We start from the raw sequence: 24,536 nt of genomic DNA, 5'->3' as shown, positions 1-24,536 counted from the left end.
TTGGCCAACCGGATCGCGTGGTTTTTCTTTGGATCCTCCGCCGGCCGTTGACGCGGTGAGCGTTGAAGCGTCCAAGTCCAACCCAGTCTAGTCTAGGTGAGCGGCGCTGCCCCTACCTCAACTGCTCCCAGCTCTGCCATTAAACGCACACATACGCGATTGGAGAGGAGATCGATCCCCTCCTCCTTCCGTATCTGCATCAGCCGCTGTTCCACGAGCTTCAGCCATGTCCCACGACGATCCCCCGCCGGCTCCCGCCAAGAAGAAATCGCCCGCCGAGGAGGCGGCCGAGAAGAGGTCAGCACTACCCCCCTCCGCCCCCGCGGCAATCCGTACGGCTAGGGACTCTGCAGCGAGACATGCATCAGAAAATTGGGCAGAGAGAATTTGTTCAACGTGCGGAATTTAGCTGGATAACAGGGGCAGAGTCGCGGAAGTTCTTACTTAGCTACCTAGTAATGTACTCCCTCCGTTCCTAAATACTCCCTCCGTTTCGAATTACTTGTCTTGAATTTGTCTAGATACAGATGTATCTAGACTCATTTTAGTGCTAGATGCCTCCGTATCTAGACAAATCTAAGACAAGTAATTCGGAACAGAGGGAGTACTTGTCTTTCTAGGCATTTCAACAAGTGAGCAAAATGAGTGAATCTACACTCTAAAATATGTCTACATACATCCGTATGTAGTAGTCATTTGAAATGTCTAGAAAGACAAATATTTAGGAACGGAGGGAGTAGTAAGCTGCAAATGGGTTTTATTCATGCCTTGGTTGTGCTGCAGGAGGGAGAAGCTTACCCCTGGGAGTTTGATGAAGGCGGTTATCCGGTCAGGCAGGGGAGACGCGACTCCTGCAGATGGAGATCAGGTCAGGGCCGGTTATTTTCCCTTCGTTCCAAACCTTTATTTGCTGCAGACTATTGTGACATAGGGCTTTGTGAATCAAACTTTTGCCATCTTACTACCCTCAGCCTTTCTGGAAGCCCAGTGCTCTCGAGAATTTTATTGCTACTGCTAGTCTAACTTATGAACAATTGAAAAAGTATGTACATTGACCACATGGTGTATGTGGTAAGCAACCTCAAAACAAACAATGTCAAGAATAAGTATGTACATTGAATTGAGAGTACCTAGTAACGATGTCTCTGAATGATGTTTGTTCAGGATAGAAGTTTGTTCGTCACCGGGTGGGCTGGGCTGGCTTTATAACTCTATGTATTTTCTGATGACAAATACCTCTAGTTCTACATCACTAAATACTGGAAGTCATATGACAAAAAGCTGGTGCTCAATGGAAATATTTCCTGCAAAGGTTTTCATTAAATGCTTTACCTTAATATAAAAAGGTTTTAGGGTTTAGGGCCTTTGTACTGTTATTGTTGAATAATGAAGAAGTCCTTTAATTCTAGTTGATCGAGCCAATCATCAATTTGTGCAATATCCATCTATTCATTTAAAAACGGATGATCACATCACGGCTCAAATTTTGAGGTGCTGTTCAGCACTCAAGATAATACAGACGAAATCATGTGCCTTTATGTCCTATAAATGTTCAGGGCCCTCATGATGGCTTTCTCGACCTTTCACTGGACAATCTCTGATTTTTTTTTGTTATAGGAGACAGTGGGACATTTCGTGGTCAAACTCTTTGTTAATTCTAGCCATTTTGCAGGTCATACTTCATTGCACTATTCGAACCATGGAGGGCATTGTTGTGAATTCTACAAGAAGGGAACATGGAGGTGATTAGGCAAAACACATTTAGCACAGCACTACATATATACAGTTCTTTTAGTTTACAAACACCATCAGGATGCTTCGGACTCGACAGATTCTTATCTTCATAGAAATTTAGTGCTTCCATAGCCATCTTCCAGTCGGTGTAGCTTTCAAGTATCAAGCTACAGATTTGCAGTCTTCTAATAGCAGATATAACATTAAAGTTTGTGCATGCTGCGAATAAAGAAAAAAAACAGTTCAGTGATATCGAGCTTTGCTTGTTAACCCTTCCAGTAAAAGCACTTACACTATGCTTCCTTTCATCTTGCATTACGACATATATTAGGTTAGACGAGATAAATGTAAAAACTTTTGTTAGGATATCTATCTTATAATTCACTTTCACTGCCACATGCATTTATTAGTATCTATACCTTTCTCTTTTTTTAGGTACTCAGCTCAGTGTATTGGGGCTCTAATCATCTCGTTTTACCATTATTATTATAACAGGAAAAGGAATCCCACTCAGATTTGTGTTGGGGAAAAGCAAAATGATCCTTGGCTTTGCTGAAGGCTTTCCAACAATGCTGAAGGGTGAAATTGCTATGGTATTCTGTTAAACAGAGTGCAACTTGTAAATTAAATAACAAGAATGTTGTAGGAAGGGCACATATTTCTGAGAATGCTATGGTTCAAATATGCATGTCCTGAATTTGCAAATATCTACTGCTGTCTCTAATCCCCCCCCCCCCTCCCCACCCCGTGGTCACAATCTATCTTTTCAGTTTAAAATGGAGCCGAAAATACACTATGCAGAGGATGATTGCCCGGTTACACCTCCAGATGGCTTCCCAAAAGATGATGAGCTTCAGTTTGAGGTTGAGATGTTGGATTTCTTTAAAGCCAAGGTTAGTCTTGTTATGATTGGAGCATGATACGTTGTATATATTTCGGAATCATGATGGTACAATGGTTCTGATATATTTTCAGCCATTAATTTCCTTTTGTACTTCTAAATCGATCAATTTCAGCATGATATGAGTCTGAAGAGTTATGCAATTTATGTTAATTAAGACTCTGTTCGCAACATAATAGCCACCTAAAAGAGCTGTTCGCCCTGCATGCATCCTTCTGCTGTTGCCGTGCACATCATTGCTACTGTTGCACACGATGCTTGCCCCACACCATAATGATGGCTTTCATGGTTACCGATTATTTCTGTTACCATCTAGGATGTTGGGCCAATATATCTCACGAAGAACTACAACATCACCATATGTGTAATGTATCAGTATACAGCATAATAAACTGTGTGAACGATAGAGATTTGTATTTCTATCTTTCATGATTAGGTGAATGATATTGATCATGACATGGCATCCCCTATGGGAACTATCAAGTTAAGTGCAACACGCAAGTAAGCATGTTGGTCAGATAAACATATGGTTCATATAAGCTCCATTCGCCAAGTCGATGCCCTAATTATTTTTCTCTCCTTCTAACCCCCGGTCATGGTTTAAAAACCGAACCGGTGAGACTGTCGATTCAGATTTTCAACGGTCAGACCACCAGCTCATTGGTTAATTGACAACCAAAAACAGCAATATTTAAGCTAATTTTTCAGAAAAAATGACCCCAGATCAAATGGGTAGACATAATATTTGATGTAATCCATTAATAAATTACAAAGTGTTGCTAGCCCAGTTGGTTATTCGGCCTTTAGAGTGCCATGGCTCAAGGTCAAGGGTTTGATCCCTAGTTTATGCACCATTTTCTTAATATTTCCCTGTTTTTTTTACTAAAAGACCAATGCGTCATAAAAAACGGACAAGGCTCCGGTTCTGATTTTTCTGATCAGACCGCTGGTCCGGTCGGGTTTTTAAAACTATGCCCCAGGTAGTTGATTTCCTGACTCCATGACTTTGTACTCACTGCAATGCCTAGTACCAATCAGTCACATCAACAACAACAACAAAGCCTTTAGTCCCAAACAAGTTGGGGTAGGCTAGAGGTGAAACCCATCAGATCTCGCGACCAACTCATGGCTCTGTCACATGGATAGCAAGCTTCTACGCAGCCCTGTCCATAGCTAGTTCTTTGGTGATACTCCAATCCTTCAGGTCTCTCTTAACAGACTCCACCCATGTCAACTTCGGTCTACCCCGACCTCTCTTGAAATTCTCCGCACGCTTTAGCCGTCCGCTATGCACTGGAGCTCCCGGAGGCCTGCACTGAATATGCCCAAACCATCTCAGACGATGTTGGACAAGCTTCTCTTCGATTGGTGCCACCCCAACTCTATCTCGTATATCATCATCCCATATCATCATCCCGGACTCGATCCTTCCTCGTGTGGCCACACATCCATCTCAACATACGCATCTCCGCCACACCTAGCTGTTGAACATGTCGCCTTTTAGTCGGCCAACACTCAGCGCCATACAACATTACGGGTCGACCCGCCGTCCTGTCGAACTTGCCTTTTAAGCTTTTGTGGCACTCTCTTGTCACAGAGAATACCAATCAGACACATAATAATATTATTTGCCACATTCGATTCGGTTATTGACTCTAGTTTTCTCTCTCTTTCAGGTCGTGACTGAGGATTTAGGGGTTGTAAAGAAGGTAAACAGACATTCTATATTGATAGCATAAAATATATTCAGTTTTATCCAGTTGGGATTTTTAAATACTTTATTTTATTTATGTTTGGAGCACCTGTTTGATATTTTTTGTGCTTTCCAAAGTTAGCATAGTAAAAGGATTCATATATTCAGTTTGGGATTCCCCAAATGTTATCGGCATCCTTTACTCCCATGTTAGACTTTTTTTGTTGGTTATACAATAAGATGTCAAGTAAATGAGAGCAGATGCTTCAGCATTGTGGCAAACTTATCATTGCCCTTTGGATGTGGCAGATAGTTGATGAAGGCAAGGGGTGGGAAACACCTAGAGAACCATATGAAGTGACAGCACGGTAAATGTTTATTTTACTCTAAATCTAATAAATTCTGCTTAGTGCTTGGCAGCGTTAGCACATAGTTTTTCTTTCTTTATGGTTAGTGCCCAAATGCTACATAATTGACTTCTTTAATATGACTACTAGAAAACTGAAGTGTAAACTGAAATTGTAGTTGCATTTGATGATACAAACATATAATGGTCAATTTGCACAGAAAGGGATGAGGGGATACAAACCACTGAGACTATAAGGACGTGAGCCTAGCTCACTTGGTCGGGGGAGTGAATGCAATCCTACTTCTGGGTTCAAGTCCTCATGGACATGAATTTGTGTTCCTATTTATACTGTTGGGGGCTTCCCTTGCAGTTTCCCTTCAAAAACCACGAGTAAATGAACCCACCTGCTTGTCGACTGCGTCTTCTGGCATCTAGTTTGGTTCAAGGCGCTGTCATGGATAAGATCTACGGCAACAGCGCCATCTCCGGCGGGCGGCAAAGAATTCGCTGACTTGTTGAGAACAATGGTTGTGGTCACTCCCTCTGCGCTGAGGCACGGGACAAGCTCCATCATGGATTTGGAACCGAAGGAAACATATCTTTTCCTCAATGATACCCCAGCCATACTCGACCTCCTAGACATGATCGACTGCGTCTTTTGGCATCTAGTTTGGTTCAAGGCGCTGTCATGGATAAGATCTACGGCAACAGCGGCATCTCCGGCGGGCGGCGAAGAATTCGCTGACTTGTTGAGAACAATGGTTGTGGCCACTCCCTCTGCGCTGAGGCACGGGACAAGCTCCATCATGGATTTGGAACCGAAGGAAACATGTCTTTTCCTCAATGATACCCCATCCATACTCGACATCCTAGACACGATCGAGGAGGCAAACCCTTGGGTCACACCGTCCTGCCCAATGGTTAGACTTAGGGCTCTTTTTGTTCACTTGGCTGTAGCCTACTGCAGACTCGTAAATAACACTTTTCCAGCTCTATCAGTACAACAAGGCATAATGCTTGTTGTGTTTTCTCGGGGGAAATAAATAGATAACTAAATTAGCATCTGTTATGCCATATTGGTGCTGGAGAGCAAGACAGCGGTGTTTTATGGTGTTGTGTCTAAATTACCCTTGTCCAGAACTTTTATCTGATAGGCATGCCAGGCTTCCTTTACTTCTACTGCTTTTCATCTTCCTTTCCTGCCACAATTGCTATTGTTGAAGTATATGTGGATTGCCCAACCTTCTCCATCAGTTCGGACTTTTGGTTCTACTGGTTGGTGCATGAAACTTAATATGGTATTAGAGCCAAGAGGTCTTGCGCTCAAGTCTCGGCTTTCGCAATTTAATAAAAATTTGCTTGCCTTCTCTTTGTTGTTGAAGTATATGTGGATTGCCCAACCTTCTCCATCAGTTCACACTTTTTGTTCTACTGGTTGGTGCATGAAACTTAATAGCTATATCTGTCACGTGCAACCGTGACATGGGTATGTGGGGAGTAAATTGCAAAAAACCACCACAATTGGGTCAAAGTTATCAATGCTTCAGGAAAAAACCACCAGAAAACATGCATTTTGGTGGGTGTTTGATGACTTTTGCTCAATTGTGTTGGTTTTTTGTAATTTATTCGTATGTGGGTGAGGGGTGGAGTCTGTTAAGCCTATTCTAGGTACTGGTCCTGAGAGGATGACTGTTGTATGTGAGCCCATGTTCAGCCTGGCCCATAAGACCCAGGCCCGCTCCAGTGATCTAGAAGAGGAGGCAGACCATGTCTGGTCAGTTGCGCCCGCAACACACACGAACCAGCAGCCACTGGGGTACGTATCTCTCTCTTGTCAACATGGTATCAGACCAGGTCGGGGCACTGGAGCTAGCAGAGCCAGCGAGGAGGCGGCGCATCTGGGCGTGGCTTCTGTGTGTGTGCGCGTTGTGCGTGCGGCTATGCGCTGGCTGTGCGGGCAACGGCGGCTGCCTCGGTTCGGCGAGGAGGTGGAGCTGGAGGCGGCGAGCTTGGATGAGGAGAGGAGAAGGAGGAGCTGCGGCGGCTGCTGAGGGAAGGAGAAGGAGGAGCTGCGGCTGCTGCTGAGAAGAGAAGAAGGTGATTGGAGAGGAGAAGGAGGAGCTGCCGCTGCTGCTTGCTGTTTGTGGTGAGAAGGAAGAAGATGCAGTGCTGTGCTGCTGCTGATTTGCTTCTGCATGCATGCTGATTGGAGAAGAAGGGTTTGAGTGACCAGATTGCGAGCAGACTATCCGGTAGGGGCTGTGGTCCTGAAGGTGGCAGTGACTGCTACTGAGAGCTGCTGCTGATTCTGCTGCTGCTGGCTTGGTGCTGGTGCATGTAGCAGAGGCTCTCACAGCTAAGTGAGTAGCTGAAGTGAGTGATCCTGGTGGTGGTGTAGCTTTGTTGTTGTGGCTGCTGATTGCAGAGGAGGCAGCACTAGTGGTGTTGCCACACAAAATTGCAGAGCGACACCACGATAACCGTCGTGCTTTCGTGGCGACGAACGATTGCTTTACAAGCAAAGCAGCAAAGATCTCCTCGCTTTGTTAGAGGAGAGACGACCGCTTTTCAATGCAAAACGGCAAAGATCAACCAAACCCTAGGGCTGCCAGGGCTCGGCAGGAAGAACGACAGAAAGAAACGAACGTGAAAAAGTAATATGTATTTTGTGAATAGATCAATTGGTGTTTTTTCAATCGGCCACGGCCTTACATTTATATTGGCACGCTGGACTTGGCGTATACAAAAACGATTCCAAAGCTAAACCGACTAGAATCTGGCCATCTTAATTGGATTACCATGTATAGCACGATTACCATATATAGCACTTTACGTTTTTAATCGGACAGCTAACACGCATAGCTAACCTGCATGGCAACCCCTCTTGGCCATATTCACATATATAAGTACTCATCGCCTTGCCTTTTATGAATAAAATATTCTGGCCACGTCGCTAATCACAACACATAATGGTGATCACGTATGAATGATATTTCTCCACTCTTCACGCGTATTTCTGCATGTTGCATTTTCCCTTATGTAACTCCACCCGTAGCATTGCAATCTTCAGCTTTGACCTCTGATCCTTGTTAGGACTTGTCCTAGGTAGCATCGTGGTAACTCTGAAATACTGTGAGTATGGCTAGGGCATGTCCAAAGTATCCTCTTGTCCATGAAAATTCTTGTTGCAATCTTTACAAAAAATAGTAACTGATTAGCTTGAATGACTATTAATTAATGACCCATCAACAGACTACTAGCCAAATTACACCATGAACAGGTGGCACAGCTAGGAGAAGACGAGATGGAGTCTCTTGTCAATAGAGTGATTGCGACTGAATCTGAAACTGCAAATGAGTATTGATGTTCATCCTGAATGTGCCCAAGATCCCGTGGAGTGGAGCTGTCATGATGGCCACCTTCTTCATCAACCGCATGCCATCCCGGGTGACGGGTATGAAATCACCGTGTGAGTTGGTTTTCACAGAAAAAAAATTCCCAGTTCTCCCCAAGGTGTTTTGTTGCACTTGTTTTGTTATTGGGTATTCTTCAGGACAAAGAGGTACAAATGCCGGAGTTCGTCTGAGAGACGGACATTTGTGAGCATGGATGTTACGTTCCGTGAATCGGAACCCTTTATGGTGAGAAAACTTATCTCAGTGTCTTGTGTGAAGAACTTGACCAATGTCTCCTCCGGAGATTGGTCAAGAGGGGAGAGTAGTACACACAAATGGAGATGCAACAATCACCTTTAGTAACTCATGTGGCTCCTGCGATGCAAGCACCAACTTCCACTGATGATGTGCAGGTTGGCACACAGACTCAGACTGGTAGTGTGCCGAGGTGGGCAAGAGAGCAAGAGGAGAGCTAAAGGTGTATTCACGGAACCGTGCACCAGCTCAGATTGGTAGTGTGCCAAGGTGGACAGCAGGGCAAGAGGAGTAGCTAAAGGTGTATTCACGGAAGCGAGATGATGGTGTTGCACATCAAGGGGAGCAACTAGATCAACCACTGATGGAACAATAGGGTAATAATGATGTGATCTCCATCTCCTCTGACGGGGATTGGGCTAAAGGATCAATTAAAGGGGAAAATTGCTTTGAGGAGAACTCGAGCAACAGCAGGGATACCGGAGAAACGGTATGGATTCGATGACGATGATATTGCAAATTATGTCTCCCATGAAGCATTATCTCCAGCCCACAAAGCATTTATTGTTTCTCTTCAGTCTGTGTCAATTCCGATTGACTAGAAGAAGGCAAGGAGGACTCAAAGTGGCGGGCGGCAGAGCTGGAGGCTCTGCGTAAGAATAAGACATGGGTACTGACACCCCTTCCAAAAGGAAAGAAGGCAGTCAACTGCAAGTAGGTATACACTGTGAAGCAAAATGCAGAAGGAAAGGTTGAAAGGTACAAAGAAAAGCTTGTGGCGGCGACCGGGGGTGGGGGGGGGGTGGGGATAGCCATACATACGACATTGACTACTATGAGACCTTTGCTCCAGTAGCAAAGATGAACACCGGGAGGGTTCTGATCTCATGTGCAGCAAATTTTGGCCGACCTTTACACCAACTTGATGTGAAGAGTGTCTTCTTGCATGGGGACTTGCAAGAGGAGGCATACATGGAGATTCCACGTGAGTTCTCGACTTCCGAGACTGTTGGCGAGGTATGCAGGCCGAAGAAAGCCCATTGCGGACTGAAGCAGTCTCCAAGAGCTTGGTTTGACAAGTTTAGACGGGCGGTGTGTGACATGGGGTATGGACAATGCAATGGTGATCATACATTGTTTTATAGAAACTCTAAAGGGAAAATAAACATCCTTGCAGTTTATCTTGATGATATCATTATCACCAGTGATGTTGACGGAGAGATAGCAAGGTTAAATGGGTGTCTGAGTAAGACCTTTGAAGTTAAAGATCTTGGTCGACTCAAGTACTTTCTTGGTATAGAAGTGGTCAAGTCTGGAAAGGAATAACTATTTCTCAAAGAAAGTATACCCTGACCTCCTCTATGATGTTGGTGTTGAAGTATTGTCTAACCCTTTCCATCAGTTCAGACTTTTCGTTGTGTTGGCTAGTGCATGAAGCTTAACATGGTATCAGAGCCTAAGGTCTTGAGTTCAAGTCCTGGCTTTCACAGTTTATTTAAAAATTGTTGCTCCCCCCTTCCTGTCCACGTATAGGCCTCTTGAGCCATACCTTTGAGTCTATTCATGTGTTGAATTCCCGTGTCACACGTGAGAGGGGTGTTGAAATGTATATGTGGATTGCCTAGCCCTTTTCATCAGTTTGGACTTTTGGTTGCGTTGGCTAGTGCATGAAGCTTAACATGGTATCAGAGCCTAAGGTCTTGAGTTCAAGTCCTGGTTTTCATAGTTTATTTAAAAATTGTTGCTGCCCCCCTCTGAGCCATACCTCTGAGTCTATTCATGTGTTAAATTCCCGCATCACATGTGAGAGGGGGTGTTGAAGTGCATATGTGGATTGCCTAGCCATATCAGAGCTAATGTCTTGAGTTCAAGTCATGGCTTTAGCAATTTATCCAAAAATTGTTGTCGCCCCCCATTGTCCACGTATAGGCCTCTTGAGCCATACCTCTGAGTCTATCCATGTGTTGACTTTCCGCGTCACATGTGAGGGGGGTGTTGAAGTGTATATGTGGATTGTCTAGCCCTTTCCATCAGTTCGGAGTTTTGGTTGCGTTGGCTAGTGCATGAAGCTTAACAGTTGGCATGTTGGGTTGTCGACTGTGCAACCCCAATTGATCAAAACCATAAAGTGACTGCCTAATCACGTGGTTGTCGAGCCGCTGCTCTCCCCTCTTTGGTCGGTTGCTGCTTCCCATCTTGCATCGGCTGCCGCTCTTCGGCCGACTGCAGCTGCCCTTTTCCTCTGTCAGCCCACTACTTCTCTAACCCGGTCAGCGTTGCCTCCTGATTGGGCTGCTTCGTCCCCTCCAGAGATCTGGCCGCCCCGGTCAACGCTCTTCGGAGATTGGGATGCTTTGTCACCCTCCACAGATTGGGCCGACTCGGTCAACTCTTCTTCTATATGTTGATGACATGATCATCACCGGTGACAACCATGAGTACATGCCTTTGTTAAGGCATGTCTTAGTGAGCAGTCTTAGTGAGCATGCCTTTGTTAAGACATGCCTTTGTTAAGGCATGTCTTAGTGAGCAGTCTCTTATGTTTGATCTTGGCTCTCTTTGCTATTTTCTTGGGATTGAGGTTTCCTCTACCTCTGATACCTTCTTTATTTCCCAAGAGAAATATATTTAGGATCTTCTTGCTCGTGTTGCTCTTACTGATAAGTGCACTGTTGACACTCATGGAGCTCAATGTTCAACTCCGTGCTTCTGATGGTCCCTTGTCTGATCCGACGCGTCATGGGCATTTTGAGCCAGTTTGTTTCTGCTCCCACTTCGGTTCACTGTAGTCACCTTCGTGTTCTACGATATCTTCGTGGCACGATCTTTCAACGTCTTTTCTTTTCCTGCTCCAGTTCTTTACAGCTTCAGACCTATTCAGATGCTTCGTGGGCTAGTGGTCCCTCAGATAGCCGTTCACTTTCTTCTTATTTTCTTGTTGGTTCTCTCATCGCGTAGAAGATGAAGAAACAGACTGCAGTTTCCCATTTGAGTGCGGAGGCTGCGTTATGACTTGGTTATGATGGTTACTTACTTCGGGAGTTTGGTGTTTCTGTCACTACACCCACTCCCCTCCCGTCAAACAGTGCAGGTGAAGCATGAGCTCCCCAAGCATATTGGTGTTAATGCTTCTTTTGTGCGTGCTGCTGTGCAGGATTAGGTTATTCCTCTTCAGTATGTGCCTTTCGAGTTACAGTTGGCGGATTTTACGAAGGCCCAGACTAGGGCGCAACATGGATTTTATCTCTCCAGACTCAGTGTTGTGGATCCACCCTGAGTTTGAAGAGGGGGGAGGGAGAGGGAGGGGGGGGGGGGGGTTAGAGTTATACTATGTTCCATTATAGCTTGTATAATTTCCCTGTTGTATGAGGGGTTTCATGCATATTTACCACCTGTACATCTATATATATACTGGCCATTGGCCCCCAGGAAATACAAGTTGCATATTTCCTAACAGTTGCATCTACATATTCAGCCTACTATGATATTACTTACCTTCTTATGAAAAATAATTTAACTAGGACATTTTTGTTTGTCATCTCCAGGATAACTGCAAGAACAGCAGATGGAAAAGAAATTCTTCCCAGTAAAGAAGTGCCATATTTCTTCACTTTGGGTAAATCTGAGGTCAGTGGCATCCTTGTTGCATGTAGTAACAGCATAGGGTATTAATTTTGCGCTTTTGGACATTCTATTGTATCTTATAGGAATGCAAGATATAGGTATATCATGCGCTTGTCTAAACACTTCTGTCCAAATTTGCAACTTACTCCCTCCGTAAAGAAATATAAGAGCATTTAGATCACTACTTCAGTGATCTAAACGCTCTTATATATCTTTACAGAGGGAGTATTTGAGAACCACATGGTGCCCACTGTACGAATTATTTGGGCCATCTAGTTTAGGTCTAGCATACTTGGTGTAATGTAAAACTCATCTGCTGATTCTATCATTCTAAAATGCATAAAAAGCTATATCATTCCCATTGATTCTCCTAACTTCTGTTTGCTATGCATTTTTTCTCCTGTTTTAGTTTAGGCACCTAAAGGCCTTGAGATGGGAATTGGAACAATGGCACGCAAGGAAAAAGCAACTATTTATGTTACCAATACCTATTTGACAGAGTCCTCAGTAATGCCGCAACTTGAAGGCCTTGAAGAAGTTCATTTTGAGGTGGAACTTGTTCAGTTTACTCAGGTATAGTCATAATTAGCTATTAGACACTTCCATTAAACACTTGTTTAGAATTTGAATTACGGCCTATGGTCTTCTAGGGGGTTTCCGTTACATACCATAGTATTCCTGCTTTATTCGGGCTGTGTTTTTGATGGAATTACATGCTCTCCTTGAGGATGATGAAGTTTGTCTGGTCATACTTTCTTTTATCACCAAATGACTATGATTCATATACTACACTACAACTGATTTTATGGGCTGTATAATGAAGTAATTTGTTACCCATCATTTGTGATGCCACACCATGGTCTACTATTCATTATAACATAAATCTAAATCAAGGCGCTAGACCCACAATTCGCTTCATCAAAAGTCTAAAGCATGCAAGGTAGCCTAGTCAATTTCCATATCTAACCAATCACAACTAACGACTGGCAAACCATCAATATTTGTGGCTTTTAAAATACATCGAAGAAATTTATTACCTAGGAAATTTGGAAATCTCATGTTACTTGAGAAAGTTGAAGACCAAAATCGAATTATTATGATTTTCTGGCTCATTTAAAGAAGCAGTAGAGAACTGGATATTGATACTAGAGTTGTGTCATGGCCTAAAATATCCAATATGGATAACTGACATTTTTTTATAAAAATAAATTCACTTGGTAAGGGGTGATAGGGCCATCATAGGTACTCCAGCTTACCTAACTTTTCAATGCACACAGGTTCTTATAGCTGGTAGTGTAGATACAACACACTGAAGGCTTCTTACTCTAGTTTACTTTATCGAATACGCACCTAATTGTATTATACTTTACTGTGATTCATTTGTTCATCACTAGAATCTTCTTTTAGCTATAACTATGCGTATAACATACAAAGTTATGCTAACAGTTTGTGTGATGTAATAATAGGTGAGGGATATGCTTGGTGATGGACGCCTCATAAAGCGCCGTGTAGTTGATGGAAGTGGTTGGTAACCTTTTGTATTTTACATGTTGATACTACCTATGTCCCCTCTGGTCCCAACACCTTTGACCCTTGTAGTGTAGCAAAATTTATCTTTCACAGAATTATACTATAAATGTTGCTTTCTTCCCTCTGTCCTTTGTAGTGTAGCAAAATTTATCTTTCACAGAACTATACCGGAAGTGTTACTTTCTGTCCTGTGTGTCCACCTACTGAAAACTGGTACCTTTCGATTTTCTTGTGCTTGGTTACTGTGATACTTTAGAGGATACACATTTTTTAGCTCTTTTTACCATTTGAAGAATTTCAATGTTTTACTTTATTAGTAGAAAATCCATTAAGTACAGATCTAAAAGGTAATAAATGTAATAGCACATTTGTCTATTTTGTTTAAAATCTCCCTATTTCCTGTTGTCCTTTTTTTACTTGGAATGATGGATGGTTTTCTGTTTGATTCAAGTAATAGGTCTAAAAGGATACTGGAATACAGATTAAGAACATAACTAAGGAGTGAGAAATTAGACAAAACTATTTGCTATTTATCATGTTAATTTTACTTTATAAGTGCAAGTTCGTTAATAGGGTGGTCATTGTAGATTTTTAATCTTGATGAGTAGTACATGAAGTTATCATTTCCCGTTCTTGTTTTACCATGTAACACGCTTACTTAAGCTGCTTTTTGTTTTCCTCCAAAATATCAGGTGAATTTCCGATGGACTGCCCCCTTCATGATAGCTTGTTAAGAGTTCATTACAAGGGGATGCTCCTTGATGAACCAAAGTCAGTATTTTATGATACACAAATTGATAATGATGGGGAACCATTGGAGTTCTGTTCTGGAGAAGGATTGGTAAATATTATAGCTTTTATTTTATCTACATAATCAATCTTAGTTACTTTATTAAATCTTGCTATCAGAATGTGGCAAATGGACAACAAAAATAATACCGACCATTTTGTTTCGAGAACCATGGGTCTCCGAATCCTACTTTTGTTTCCTATTTTTTAAAGTATCACTTAGACTTTATTTAGTTCAAAAATAAGAATTTACAATACAGAAACTGTGAAAGTTGATCACATATGGCATTGACCTTTAAACTTTGTATATGTTAATAATTTGAACTCCCAATAGGGTTTCAGGGCTTCGCTTCCAAATTGATGGTTCTGTATACTTATTGTCCTTTCTTAGAACTATTACATACTTACTTGAAAAAATAAAATGGGACTTTGTTATCACATAAGTACTCCCTCCGTCCGAAAAAGCTTGTCCCTCAAATGGATGTAAGCTTGTCCCATTTGAGGGACAAGCTTTTTCGGACGGAGGGAGCAATACTTTTATACACTTCCTGTTATCGTTTTCTCTTAGAATTCTGTTACTACATATCTCTAGTATTGAATGTGAAAATATGTTTCATCCTATCAATTGAAGAAGAGTAACAGATGTTTTGATGCATTGTCGTAGGTTCCTGAAGGATTTGAAATGTGTGTTCGACTAATGCTTCCTGGTGAAAAATCTATTGTCACCTGCCCTCCAGATTTTGCGTATGATAAATTCCCAAGGTCGTATCAACCTTTACATTCGTAATTTTTTTTGGCAATGAAGCTTTTTGAATAATCGGATATGGTGCAACAGGCCAGCGAATGTTCCTGAAGGAGCTCATGTTCGGTGGGAAATTGAATTACTTGGATTTGAAGTTCCCAAGGTATGAAACCATTTGTTTTTCTGTTGCTTTTTATGGTGTCATAGTACCATAATAGACTGTGTTACATGCGTCACATATGTGCACAGGTAAATGCTAATAGTTTCCCTTGGGAGCTTTCTCATAACTCAGTGCAACATTTACCTACGGAATTATTTCTATTATTTATATATTTAATATATTTTTTCTTTGGTTATGCTTGTCATATGATTTTAACTAGTGAATTTTCTTTTCTCAAATGATCATTGTACAAATGCAGGATTGGACTGGCTTGACCTTCAAAGAAATCATGGAAGAGGCAGATAAAATTAAGAACACGGTATACTTACAATGATTATATTATCTTTAATCCCGCCAATTTGTATTCGAGTGAGACTTGTTAAGCTTCATGCACTAGCCAACGCAAAATCAAAAGTCTGAACTGATAGAAAGGGCTAGGCGGGCTAGGCAATCCACATATACACTTCAACACCTTTTCTCACTTGTGACGCGGGAAGTCAACACGTGAGAGGCCTATACGTGGACAGAGAGGGGGGCAGCAGCAATTTTTAGATAAATTGCGAAAGTCAGGACTTGAACTCAAGACCTTGGGCTCTGATACCATGTTCAGCTTCATGCACTAGCCAACACAACCAAAAGTCCGGGCTGATGGAAATGGCTAGGCAATCCTCATATACACTTCAACAAGACTGTCGTAAATGCACTTTTGCAGAAAATGGGTATATGCAAGAAACTTATGAGACATCTTTGCATAAAAATTTAGTTTCTCTCTTTCCTTTCTATTTGGACAAATTATTTCAACTGCTATTTAAATGTTGTTTGCTAGAGCAACATGTCAAATGAATTTCAACCAAGTGTCTTGCAATCCTGAAGATGGTTATTTGGTTTAAGATGCCATTAGATGTATAGGCTTATGAGAATCCTGAGCTTTCCTTTGGGCCATCAGCTGGGTCTAGTCTATAGTGATTTTGAGCTCTCTTTTTTGCTAGAGTTTGAGCCTACATTCAACCAGCACTTAGTTACAAAGTATTTCATAATTTTGATCTGGTACTTCATTATTGTTTTAGATTTTAGACAACTGACTTTAAACAGAATCGCTTTCACAGGGTAACAGACTATTTAAAGAAGGAAAATTTGAACTTGCAAAAGCAAAATACGAGAAGGTATGTCCACTGGTACTTGAAGTTGCTGTGCAGTAAATTGATTACTTCTATTTATTATATAAATTGAGTCTTAGGTAGTGATATTCATCTGTGTCTCTACATCTTTCCTAAAAAAACCTATTCTTATTTGCAAAGATGTTCCCGGGCATGGCCAGGAAGAGTAGCCAGTCTATTCATGTTGTATGTCGGTGTTATATTATTTCCCTTTGATTCTTTATGCAAGTTTAACATTCTAACAACATATACCGAAAAAGGCTTTCGCTCCGCTTTATAAATAAAGCAAACCACCACGGCCACAAGGTATCACAAATGTCCACCCACCCACCCACCCACCCACACACACACACACACACAGAGTCACACAGCATAGAGTACAGGAGGGTTCTGCTGAGGGCACAGCTCAACAAGCCCTGAAAACGAAAACAAAGGCGGATAAACATTCTTTATGCAAGTTTAACATTCTGACAACATATAAGAACAAGCAAAGTCCAAAAGAGCTAAAAATAGGCCAAAATAGCATGTGCTAAGTGCCTAAGTTCATCTGCTACCCACCATAATTGATTGCTCAATATACAGATTAAATTTGACACTACATCTGCTGAGTTCATTTCAGATTTTTGGAGAAGTGCACCATGCACTTCCTTTTTTTTACAAAAAAGGGTTGGGGTTGAGGGAAACCTGTCTTGTCCAAAACTGACGAGATCTAGTAAACTGGTTGATGTAGGACCAACCCCTAGGGTGGCCTGATCTTCACGAATTGGAGAGGGATTTGGGGTGTATATTCTGTATTCACGAAGAACACGGGACAAATCCACAAGAAAACACGAGAGAACACTAATTGGACAAGATCCACACCAAGTATCCCTCAGATCACAAGCCAATACATGAGGTGCATGTAGATCCAAGAAAAACAAAGAAAATAAAGGATAACTAGGGTAGTCCTTCCCCAATCTCTAAGATATGTGAGGGTCTTGAGAGATGGTCTTCTCCAATCCAAAGGATGTGGAGGTCCTGGTAATCCAAAGGGATTCTTCTCCCTTAGGAGGGCTTGATCCTCTAAGAGGAGGTACAAGGAGTCAAGGAGCAATGCTCTCTCAAGATCTAGTTTCTGCTTTGCTAACCCTAGAGAGGAGGTGGGGGAAAGGTATATATAGTCCTAGCTACGAAGAGCTAAGTGGGGGAGGTGAGAGAGGGGATACATAGCTCGTGGGCCAGATTTGCACGCAGGCACATGCCGGCCTGTCCGGGTCGCAAGCCTGCAACTCGTCCGGATCAGGGCTTCCACAGGCGCCACTCAGAGGGCTCGCTCTAGGAGCTGTACTGTCCGGGTTCCAAGCCAGGCAGTCTGACTTCACCAATTTAGCTTCTGTTGCCTTGTGCGCGGTAGCCAGACGAAGGGCCAGATGGTGATCCAGAGGAGGTTTTTGTCCGGCTATAGGCTGGATAGTCTGGCTACTGGATTCCAGCTGCCCATCTTCTCTCTTCCATCTCTGCTTCCAAGCTTCTCTGTGTATGGTGTGGGCGTACTCTTGTGCGCACTCCTCCTTGACTTGCGTGAAGCTCAGCTCAAACCTATGTATGCATGAAGGAGGGTCAAGTAGTATATCACCCATGAGAGAACCAAGTAGACACACATAAAGGATGGAATTCACCTTAGTATATGTGATGTGTTGGCAATGAAGCCAAAGCCATGGTGATGACCCTAGGGTGCTCCGCACCACTAGTTTTCTCAGTGGAGCCTGAGGTTTGTGCGAAGTGTCGAAATTCTTCAATTTGAATCTAAATGTTAAATGTAAATGAATTAAAGCGATATTGACAATAAACAAGAGATAACACCACAGCTATGCCAACGTCACGGCATGAGCATGCCGTTGTGGTTCTTAATTATAAATTGACTCTCATTTTAATCATGGCGCTTCATGCAAATTCTGCAATTCATGTTGTTGGGATAAATGTGCTGGAGTTCAGGATATCTCATTGTACTAAGATTATTATTTTGGCGGAGCTTAGCTCACATGATGCAAAGTATATGGCAAAAAGCATTTTACAGGGGGGTTGGGAGATCTTTTTTGTCAGTTCTAGATTTTTTTGTGCAGCCCCATGTATTCAGTGAGATAGCACAAAGTATGCAACTCGATGCAGGTGTCCACGGAAATCCATGTTTGTTTCCCCCCTTTTGTTTGGGTCCATTAATTTTTTCCTTCTGTAAATATGCTGTGGATATCTTTGTGCTCATTTTCTTTTAATATAGTGTACCCTTTTATTTTGGGGCTCCCCTTCTGTTTTCCAGTTATAAAAAGAAAAGTCATGCTAAAACTTACTTTGCTTGTCAAAAGAAAATGCTTGGATGTGAAACAAGCCATGCCAACAGCTCTTAAACTTTTTGCTGACTTTGGTTTCCCTACCCTCTATGGATGTAGTTGCTTAGGGAGTATAACCACGTGCATCCTCAAGACGATGAAGAGGGGAAAATCTTTGCCAATTCAAGAGTACGATGATACTCTATTTTCCAGCTTTCTCCTACCATACCGATTGATGCACTGACCACTAGATCACCCCCGCCCCACCACCCCACCACCCCACGCGCACACACATTTCTCCTCCCATTAGTAGTATATGGTTTTCTACTTGTTGCTGTTAAACCTTTTATGTTGTTACAAATGCAGAGTTCTCTACATCTAAATGTAGCTGCTTGCTACCAGAAGATGGGTGAGTACAGGAAGTCTATTGAAGCGTGCAATAAGGTAATTCACTGAAAGGAACTTGGGCATAGCTTCTCACGCCATGGGGTACTGGACCCGTCCGGATAGGTCCTTATTGGTTTCCATGTCTAGTTTGTTTGATTAGTTGAGTCGGTTCAAGTCTTCCCTAGCCTACTGCCAAGCTGCACTATAAAGCTACACAATTTAACATGTAATTAGGTATTGAAGAAATAAACAGAGAAAAGGGGATCCTCCCTCCCCGCTGCCAGAGGGCGGGGCCGGGCAAAGCCCGGTCGCCGCCTGCGGCGGCGGGGCCCCTCTCGTCTCTTCATGCGGGGTGGTCGGCGTGGACCGACGGCCCTGGACCTGGTGGCGGCGCTTCCGTGGGGCTCCACCGCGCGGCGTCGCATCGGCGCTGGTGGTGGCGAGCGGGTGCGATGGCGGCGTGACAGGCATGCCCTGGTGGTGCACGGCCAGTGTGGTGAAGGCAGGCTGCCAGATCCAGACGCGGTGGGTGCGGGCTGCGGGCGGTCATCTCCGCGGTGGTGGTCTGCTGGCGGAGGTGGCGGCGCAGCGGTGTGGGTCTCGCCCTTCTTCTCCTCTGGTTTCAGTCGGGGGCTGGAGGCAGGCTAGGGCTGGTGGTGGTGGGTGTGTGCCCGCTGGATCTGATGCATTTTTCCGGCGTGCGGCACGGGTTGGCGCAGTGGCCCTGCGTGGTGGCTGCTCCGGCTGTGGGCGGCGGCGGCGGGGTGGCTCGGCCCTCTGGGTGTGGCGGCTTCCATTCGCTGAGCCGACATCACGGCAGTTCGGCTGCGGCGGCGGCTGTTTTTTCGGCGTCGGCTCGTTTGTAGGCGGCCCGTTTCGACCTTCGGTCACTCTCCTCGTCGTCTGGTCGCTACCATCGTCGAAGGTTCGGTCCTCCCCTGGCTACGGTCCATCGCTCGTCTCGCACTCGGCAGCAAGGACCGAGCTCATCTCGCGCCCGGCAGCAGGACCGACCTCGCCTCGCGCCCGGTGCCGCAGGACGGGTTGATGGAGGCGTTGGGGGCAGCCCAGGGGTGCGAAAGGTGGATCCTTTCCGCCCGTATCTTTGGTTGGGGTATCTTTGGTTGGGGTAGCGGGAGGTCTCGAGTGGGGTGTCAAGGTCTTGGATGTCAGGGCCACCGCCCTGGTGGTGGTTCCGCGGTGCTCATGGGCAAAGCCCATGGCTTGGTGCTGCCCGGTGGCCATGGCCGTGTGGGCGGCGTGGTCGCCGGGGTGTGGTGTTCGGTGGCGGTGAGTGTTGGCCGGGCTGAAAACCTGTTCTATCTTCGGACGGACCGGCGGCGGCGAAGCTCATTCCCTTGAAGGCGTCGTCGCGGGTATCATTGCCCGTCATGTTGCTCCAGGGGAAACTCTAATCCTCGGGTTAGGCGGTGGCGGTGCTCTGGTGCCGTTTCCTTCCTGAAGGCGCCGCCTTGGAGCCCACGGTTCGTCATATGTGGCTTCATCTCTTCACGGTGGCGTGTTCACGGTTGAGGACCCCGGTTGCTCTCGTAGCTCTAGGGATGTTGTTGCTGCGCTCAGCGCCTATGTATCTTGCCTTGGGTGTGCGTGTGTAGTGTTGGCGGGTGTTTGTACCGGGTTGTTGAGAATCGTTGCTTTATATATAAAGCGGGGTGAAAGCCTTTTTCGGTAAAAGGGGACGTTTTTCCTCCAGAACAGATCTATCCTCAAGGCGCCAAGCCTAAACTCCCTCGCCCTCGCCCTCCTACCATCCACCACTATGCGCTCCATAATCTAGGTCGTGACAGTGCTACCATGAAAACAGCCACATGGCCCATTGGGTGAAGGTCGGATGGACTAGGGTTGGGGGATCAAAGGTCAAATGGACTTACAGTTTTGCTCTACTCCCTCATGGATTGCAATTTTGCACTTCACCTCCTGAACTCCATTCAAGTCTGCTACATCAGCCTCTACAAAGTATAGATTTGCACAAGGTTCACATTATTATCCTGCTGTTGTTTTGATTTACTTGTGTTTGAACAGGTGCTTGATGCAAATCCTGTGCATGTCAAAGCACTCTACCGCCGAGGAATGTCATACATGTTAGGTGGGGACTTTGGTGATGCAAAGAACGATTTTGAGAAGGTTAGTGGCACCATGCTTCAGAATCATGTTTGGTTGGTAGAGGCCTAATCTATATGTAATGGCATCGCTTCATTAGATGGTAACCGTTGATAAGTCCTCGGAACCTGATGCTACAGCGGCCCTTGTTAAACTTAAACAGAAGGAACAGGTATGCAACAGAACATGCACAAACTCATACTCCCTCCATTTCTAAATATAAGTCTTTCTAGAGATTTCACTATGGACTACATACGAAACAAAATGAGTGAATCTACACTCTAAAATGCATCCACATACGAATGTATGTGGTCCATAGTGAAATCTCTACAAAGATCTATATTTAGGAACGGAGGGAATAGTGTTCAAAGTTTGTAACTAACAGTTGATGCACAAACAAAGGAAATTGAAAAGAAGGCAAGGAAGCAGTTCAAAGGACTATTTGACAAGAAGCCAGGAGAGATATCTGAAGTTGGTGTGGAGTCCAAGAATGGTGGCGACACGGCAGGGTCTGGCGAGGCAGTGACAAGTAGGGATAGAAATGGAAGCGGGAAGTCTAGTCCTCCGAGTGCAGAGTCAGATCATGCCTTTGATGAAGAGAGGCCAGGACTTATTGGCCGCATCTGGCCTTCTGCGAGGCGGATTTTCTCCTCCCTTGGTATGAACAGGTGCACAATACTCTGAGCAGCCAGCAGTAACGAGAGATTTAGTTGTAAACAAGGAATTTTTTCACATATACAGTCCTCACTTATACAGAATTAATCTTGTAACATTATGAAAATCTTACCAATATATATGGACTGGAGTGATACTGAAAAATCGTGAGTAAGCACCGGTTGTTGTAACAGTGAAAATTGATTGCCGTTTGTGTCTGCTAATGCATTGTTGAAGCGAACTTTTCCTTACTTTGTTTGTACTTCCGCTTGAAGCGAAATATATACCCAATGACATTTCATGAATGTTAGTTGTTTCAACATACAGAGTAAAAATACCAATAGTGTATAAATCAAAGTTAGAAACAACATACCCTAATGTTGTAGATGTGATTCCCAAGTCAGTTTTATGCGTACACATAATTCATCAAAACTAACGTCTGAATCTATCGATTTTTTATGGGCTACATAGCCCTCTAACACTGTATTCCGGTCGCTAAGCCCTCTTAACAACCTGCACCAGCCTATTGTTCAGCGTCATTAGAGGGGAAACCCTATACTACGCTCTTTGCGGCAAGTTGTGTGCAAACGCACAGACATGGCGAGGCGAGCGATTAAATGGGCCTGCCCGTTTGCGCGTTTCACTGATCCCGGTTTTGGGGGGAGCAACTAGTTAACGAGCGCTCTTTCGGGAGCCTCGCAATGATCGGCGCCACTTGACGCGCTCTTAGTCATTCGTCACGTGTTGCGCTTTGGACGTTTCCTTCGGATTTTTTTATTTTTTTATTTTTCCGCACACGTTTTTGGCTTTTTAAACGGTTTTTTCTGGGTTTTTTCGACGTTTTGGTTTTCCTTAGATTTTTGATCAAAAAAAATTTTGCGCGAAAAAAACACGTTTTCCATTTTTTTCCGCAAAAGTCACTATTTTTCCGCGAGAGGCACGGTTGTGCTTTAGCGAGAGTCACGGCCGTGCCTTTCGGAAACGAAAAAAACGTGTTTTCTATTTTTTTTTCTTTAGCGAGGGTCACGGTTTTGCGAGAGGCACGGTTGTGCTTTCGCGAGAGTCACGGCCGTGCCTCTCGGAAAGAGAAAAACAAAACGCGTTTTCTTTTTTTTCTTTCGCGAGAGTCACGGTTTTGCTTCCGCGAGAGGCACGGTTGTGCTTTCGCGAGAGTCACGACCGTGCCTCTCAGAAAAGGAAAAAATACGCGTTTTCTCTTTTTTTCTTCTTTCGTGAGAGTCACGGTTTTGCTTCTGCGAGAGGCACGGTTGTGTTTTCGCGATAGTCACGGTCGTGCCTCTCGGAAACGAAAAAAACGTGTTTTCTATTTTTTTCCTTCCACGGAGTCACAGTTTTGCTTCCACGAGAGGCACGGTGTGATTTCGCGAGAGGCACGGGCGTGCCTCTTTCGGAAAGGAAAAAAACCGTGCTCCCGGTTCGGTTTTTTTGCCCGGTTTTTTTCGTTCGGTTTTTTCATGAAAAAAAGTTCGTCAAAACCTATCAACATGGGATCTACTTTTGAAGATCTCGACGTGAGGAATCCAATGATGAAAACGGTTCAAGATTTGGATGCATGGTTTAAAAGATAAAACGTTTTGAATAAACGAATCTACGAAAAAAGGGAAAACTCCCAGGTTGCGATAAGTGGCGCGCTGCATGTGCGCCACTTGTCGCGACCTGAGAAAGTGAAGTGTTCTTTGCAACGAGTACTTCTTAATTAGCGATTTTGGGTTTTGGGAACCTTCCAAAAGTTCCCAAAAGGTTCCCAACTGGTCTAGGTCTGACTTTTTTCTTGTTATTTTTTCCTGCTGTTTCTTTTATGGTTTTGTTTGGTTTATTATTATTATTATTGTTATTATTATTATTATTATTATTATTATTATTATTATTATTATTATTATTATTATTTAGTTTTTCTTTTTTCTTGTTTTTAGTTATCTGATTCTATTTTCGTTATCTTTTTTCCTTTGTCATGTTTACTTCTTTTTCATTTTAATTCCTTTTTTCTTCTCATTTTTTGTATCCATTTTTGTTTTTCAGAATATTAAAATTGTTCTAAATTACAAAAAATGTTCGAAATATCAAAAAATGTTCCTGTTTTTAAATTTTTGTTACAATTCAAAAAATGTTTTCATATTTCAAAAAAATGTTTGCCTTCAAAAAAAGCTCATAAGTTCAAATAAAATCATGTTTTCAATTTTGTTTGCAAATTCAAAAAAATGTTCAAATAATTGAAAAAATGTTCTCTTTTTCAATAAACAAACATAAGTTCAACAAATGTTCCTGTTTTCACCTTTAGTTCACAAATTGAAAAAATATCCGCTTTCTCATATTTTGTTCACAATTTCAATTTGTTTTTTACAGATTAAAAAAATGTTCGCTTTTGTCCAAAATTTTCATGTTTTAAAAAAGTTCCGTATCAAAATCTGTTGCGAAATTCATAATAAATCCCAATTTTAAATTTTTTCACCAATTCACATATTGGTCACATTTTTTAAAAACTTGTTCGTGTTTGTGAAAAAATGGAATTGAGAAAAAAATCCCGTTTTTTAGAATTTGTGCATGAATTCATACATTCTTCTGGTTTTAAAATTTGGTGAAATGATTGAAAAAGGGGAAATATTCGGATCGGCCAATGCAGTTTGTTCTAGAGTATTTCGTGTTGCGTACTCGTCACTAGCTCTGGTCAGCTGGAGTGGTTTCATACGCGCATCCATTAGAGGTGATCGGGAGTTCAAA

At 43.3% G+C, this 24,536-nt stretch overlaps 1 protein-coding gene across 2 annotated transcripts; it reads left to right on the top strand.

Moving 5' to 3' along the window:
• Positions 1 to 22,048, top strand: LOC123049203 (peptidyl-prolyl cis-trans isomerase PASTICCINO1). 2 transcript variants are annotated; one of them, XM_044472169.1, is made up of 20 exons: positions 2 to 297; positions 784 to 868; positions 1,673 to 1,742; positions 2,230 to 2,327; positions 2,505 to 2,627; positions 4,312 to 4,344; positions 4,638 to 4,696; positions 11,873 to 11,954; positions 12,366 to 12,524; positions 13,418 to 13,475; positions 14,174 to 14,322; positions 14,935 to 15,032; positions 15,106 to 15,175; positions 15,432 to 15,491; positions 16,279 to 16,335; positions 18,756 to 18,824; positions 19,002 to 19,079; positions 21,066 to 21,167; positions 21,244 to 21,315; positions 21,546 to 22,048. In XM_044472169.1, the coding sequence occupies exons 1-20, from the start codon at positions 227 to 229 to the stop codon at positions 21,825 to 21,827; spliced, it is 1,875 nt and encodes a 624-aa protein (XP_044328104.1). In that variant the 5' UTR covers positions 2 to 226; the 3' UTR covers positions 21,828 to 22,048. The 2 variants fall into 2 exon arrangements, with proteins under 2 accessions (XP_044328108.1, XP_044328104.1); XM_044472173.1 differs by lacking the exon at positions 18,756 to 18,824 and having other exon boundaries at positions 1 to 297.
• The last annotated feature ends 2,488 nt before the right edge of the window (positions 22,049 to 24,536 follow it).

The sequence above is a fragment of the Triticum aestivum genome, chromosome 1A (assembly GCF_018294505.1).
Source record: "Triticum aestivum cultivar Chinese Spring chromosome 1A, IWGSC CS RefSeq v2.1, whole genome shotgun sequence".
Taxonomy (NCBI): domain Eukaryota; kingdom Viridiplantae; phylum Streptophyta; class Magnoliopsida; order Poales; family Poaceae; genus Triticum; species Triticum aestivum.
Note: the sequence above shows the minus strand (reverse complement) of the source record. Positions and strands in the feature narration are given on the sequence as shown.

Coding starts and splice junctions, on each gene's coding strand:
- LOC123049203 (XM_044472169.1), top strand. CDS start 227: ATGTCCCACGACGATCCCCCGCCGGCTCCCGCCAAGAAGAAATCGCCC. Junction 298..783: donor GAGGAGGCGGCCGAGAAGAG/GTCAGCACTACC, acceptor GTTGTGCTGCAG/GAGGGAGAAGCTTACCCCTG. Junction 16,336..18,755: donor CAAAAGCAAAATACGAGAAG/GTATGTCCACTG, acceptor CTATGGATGTAG/TTGCTTAGGGAGTATAACCA.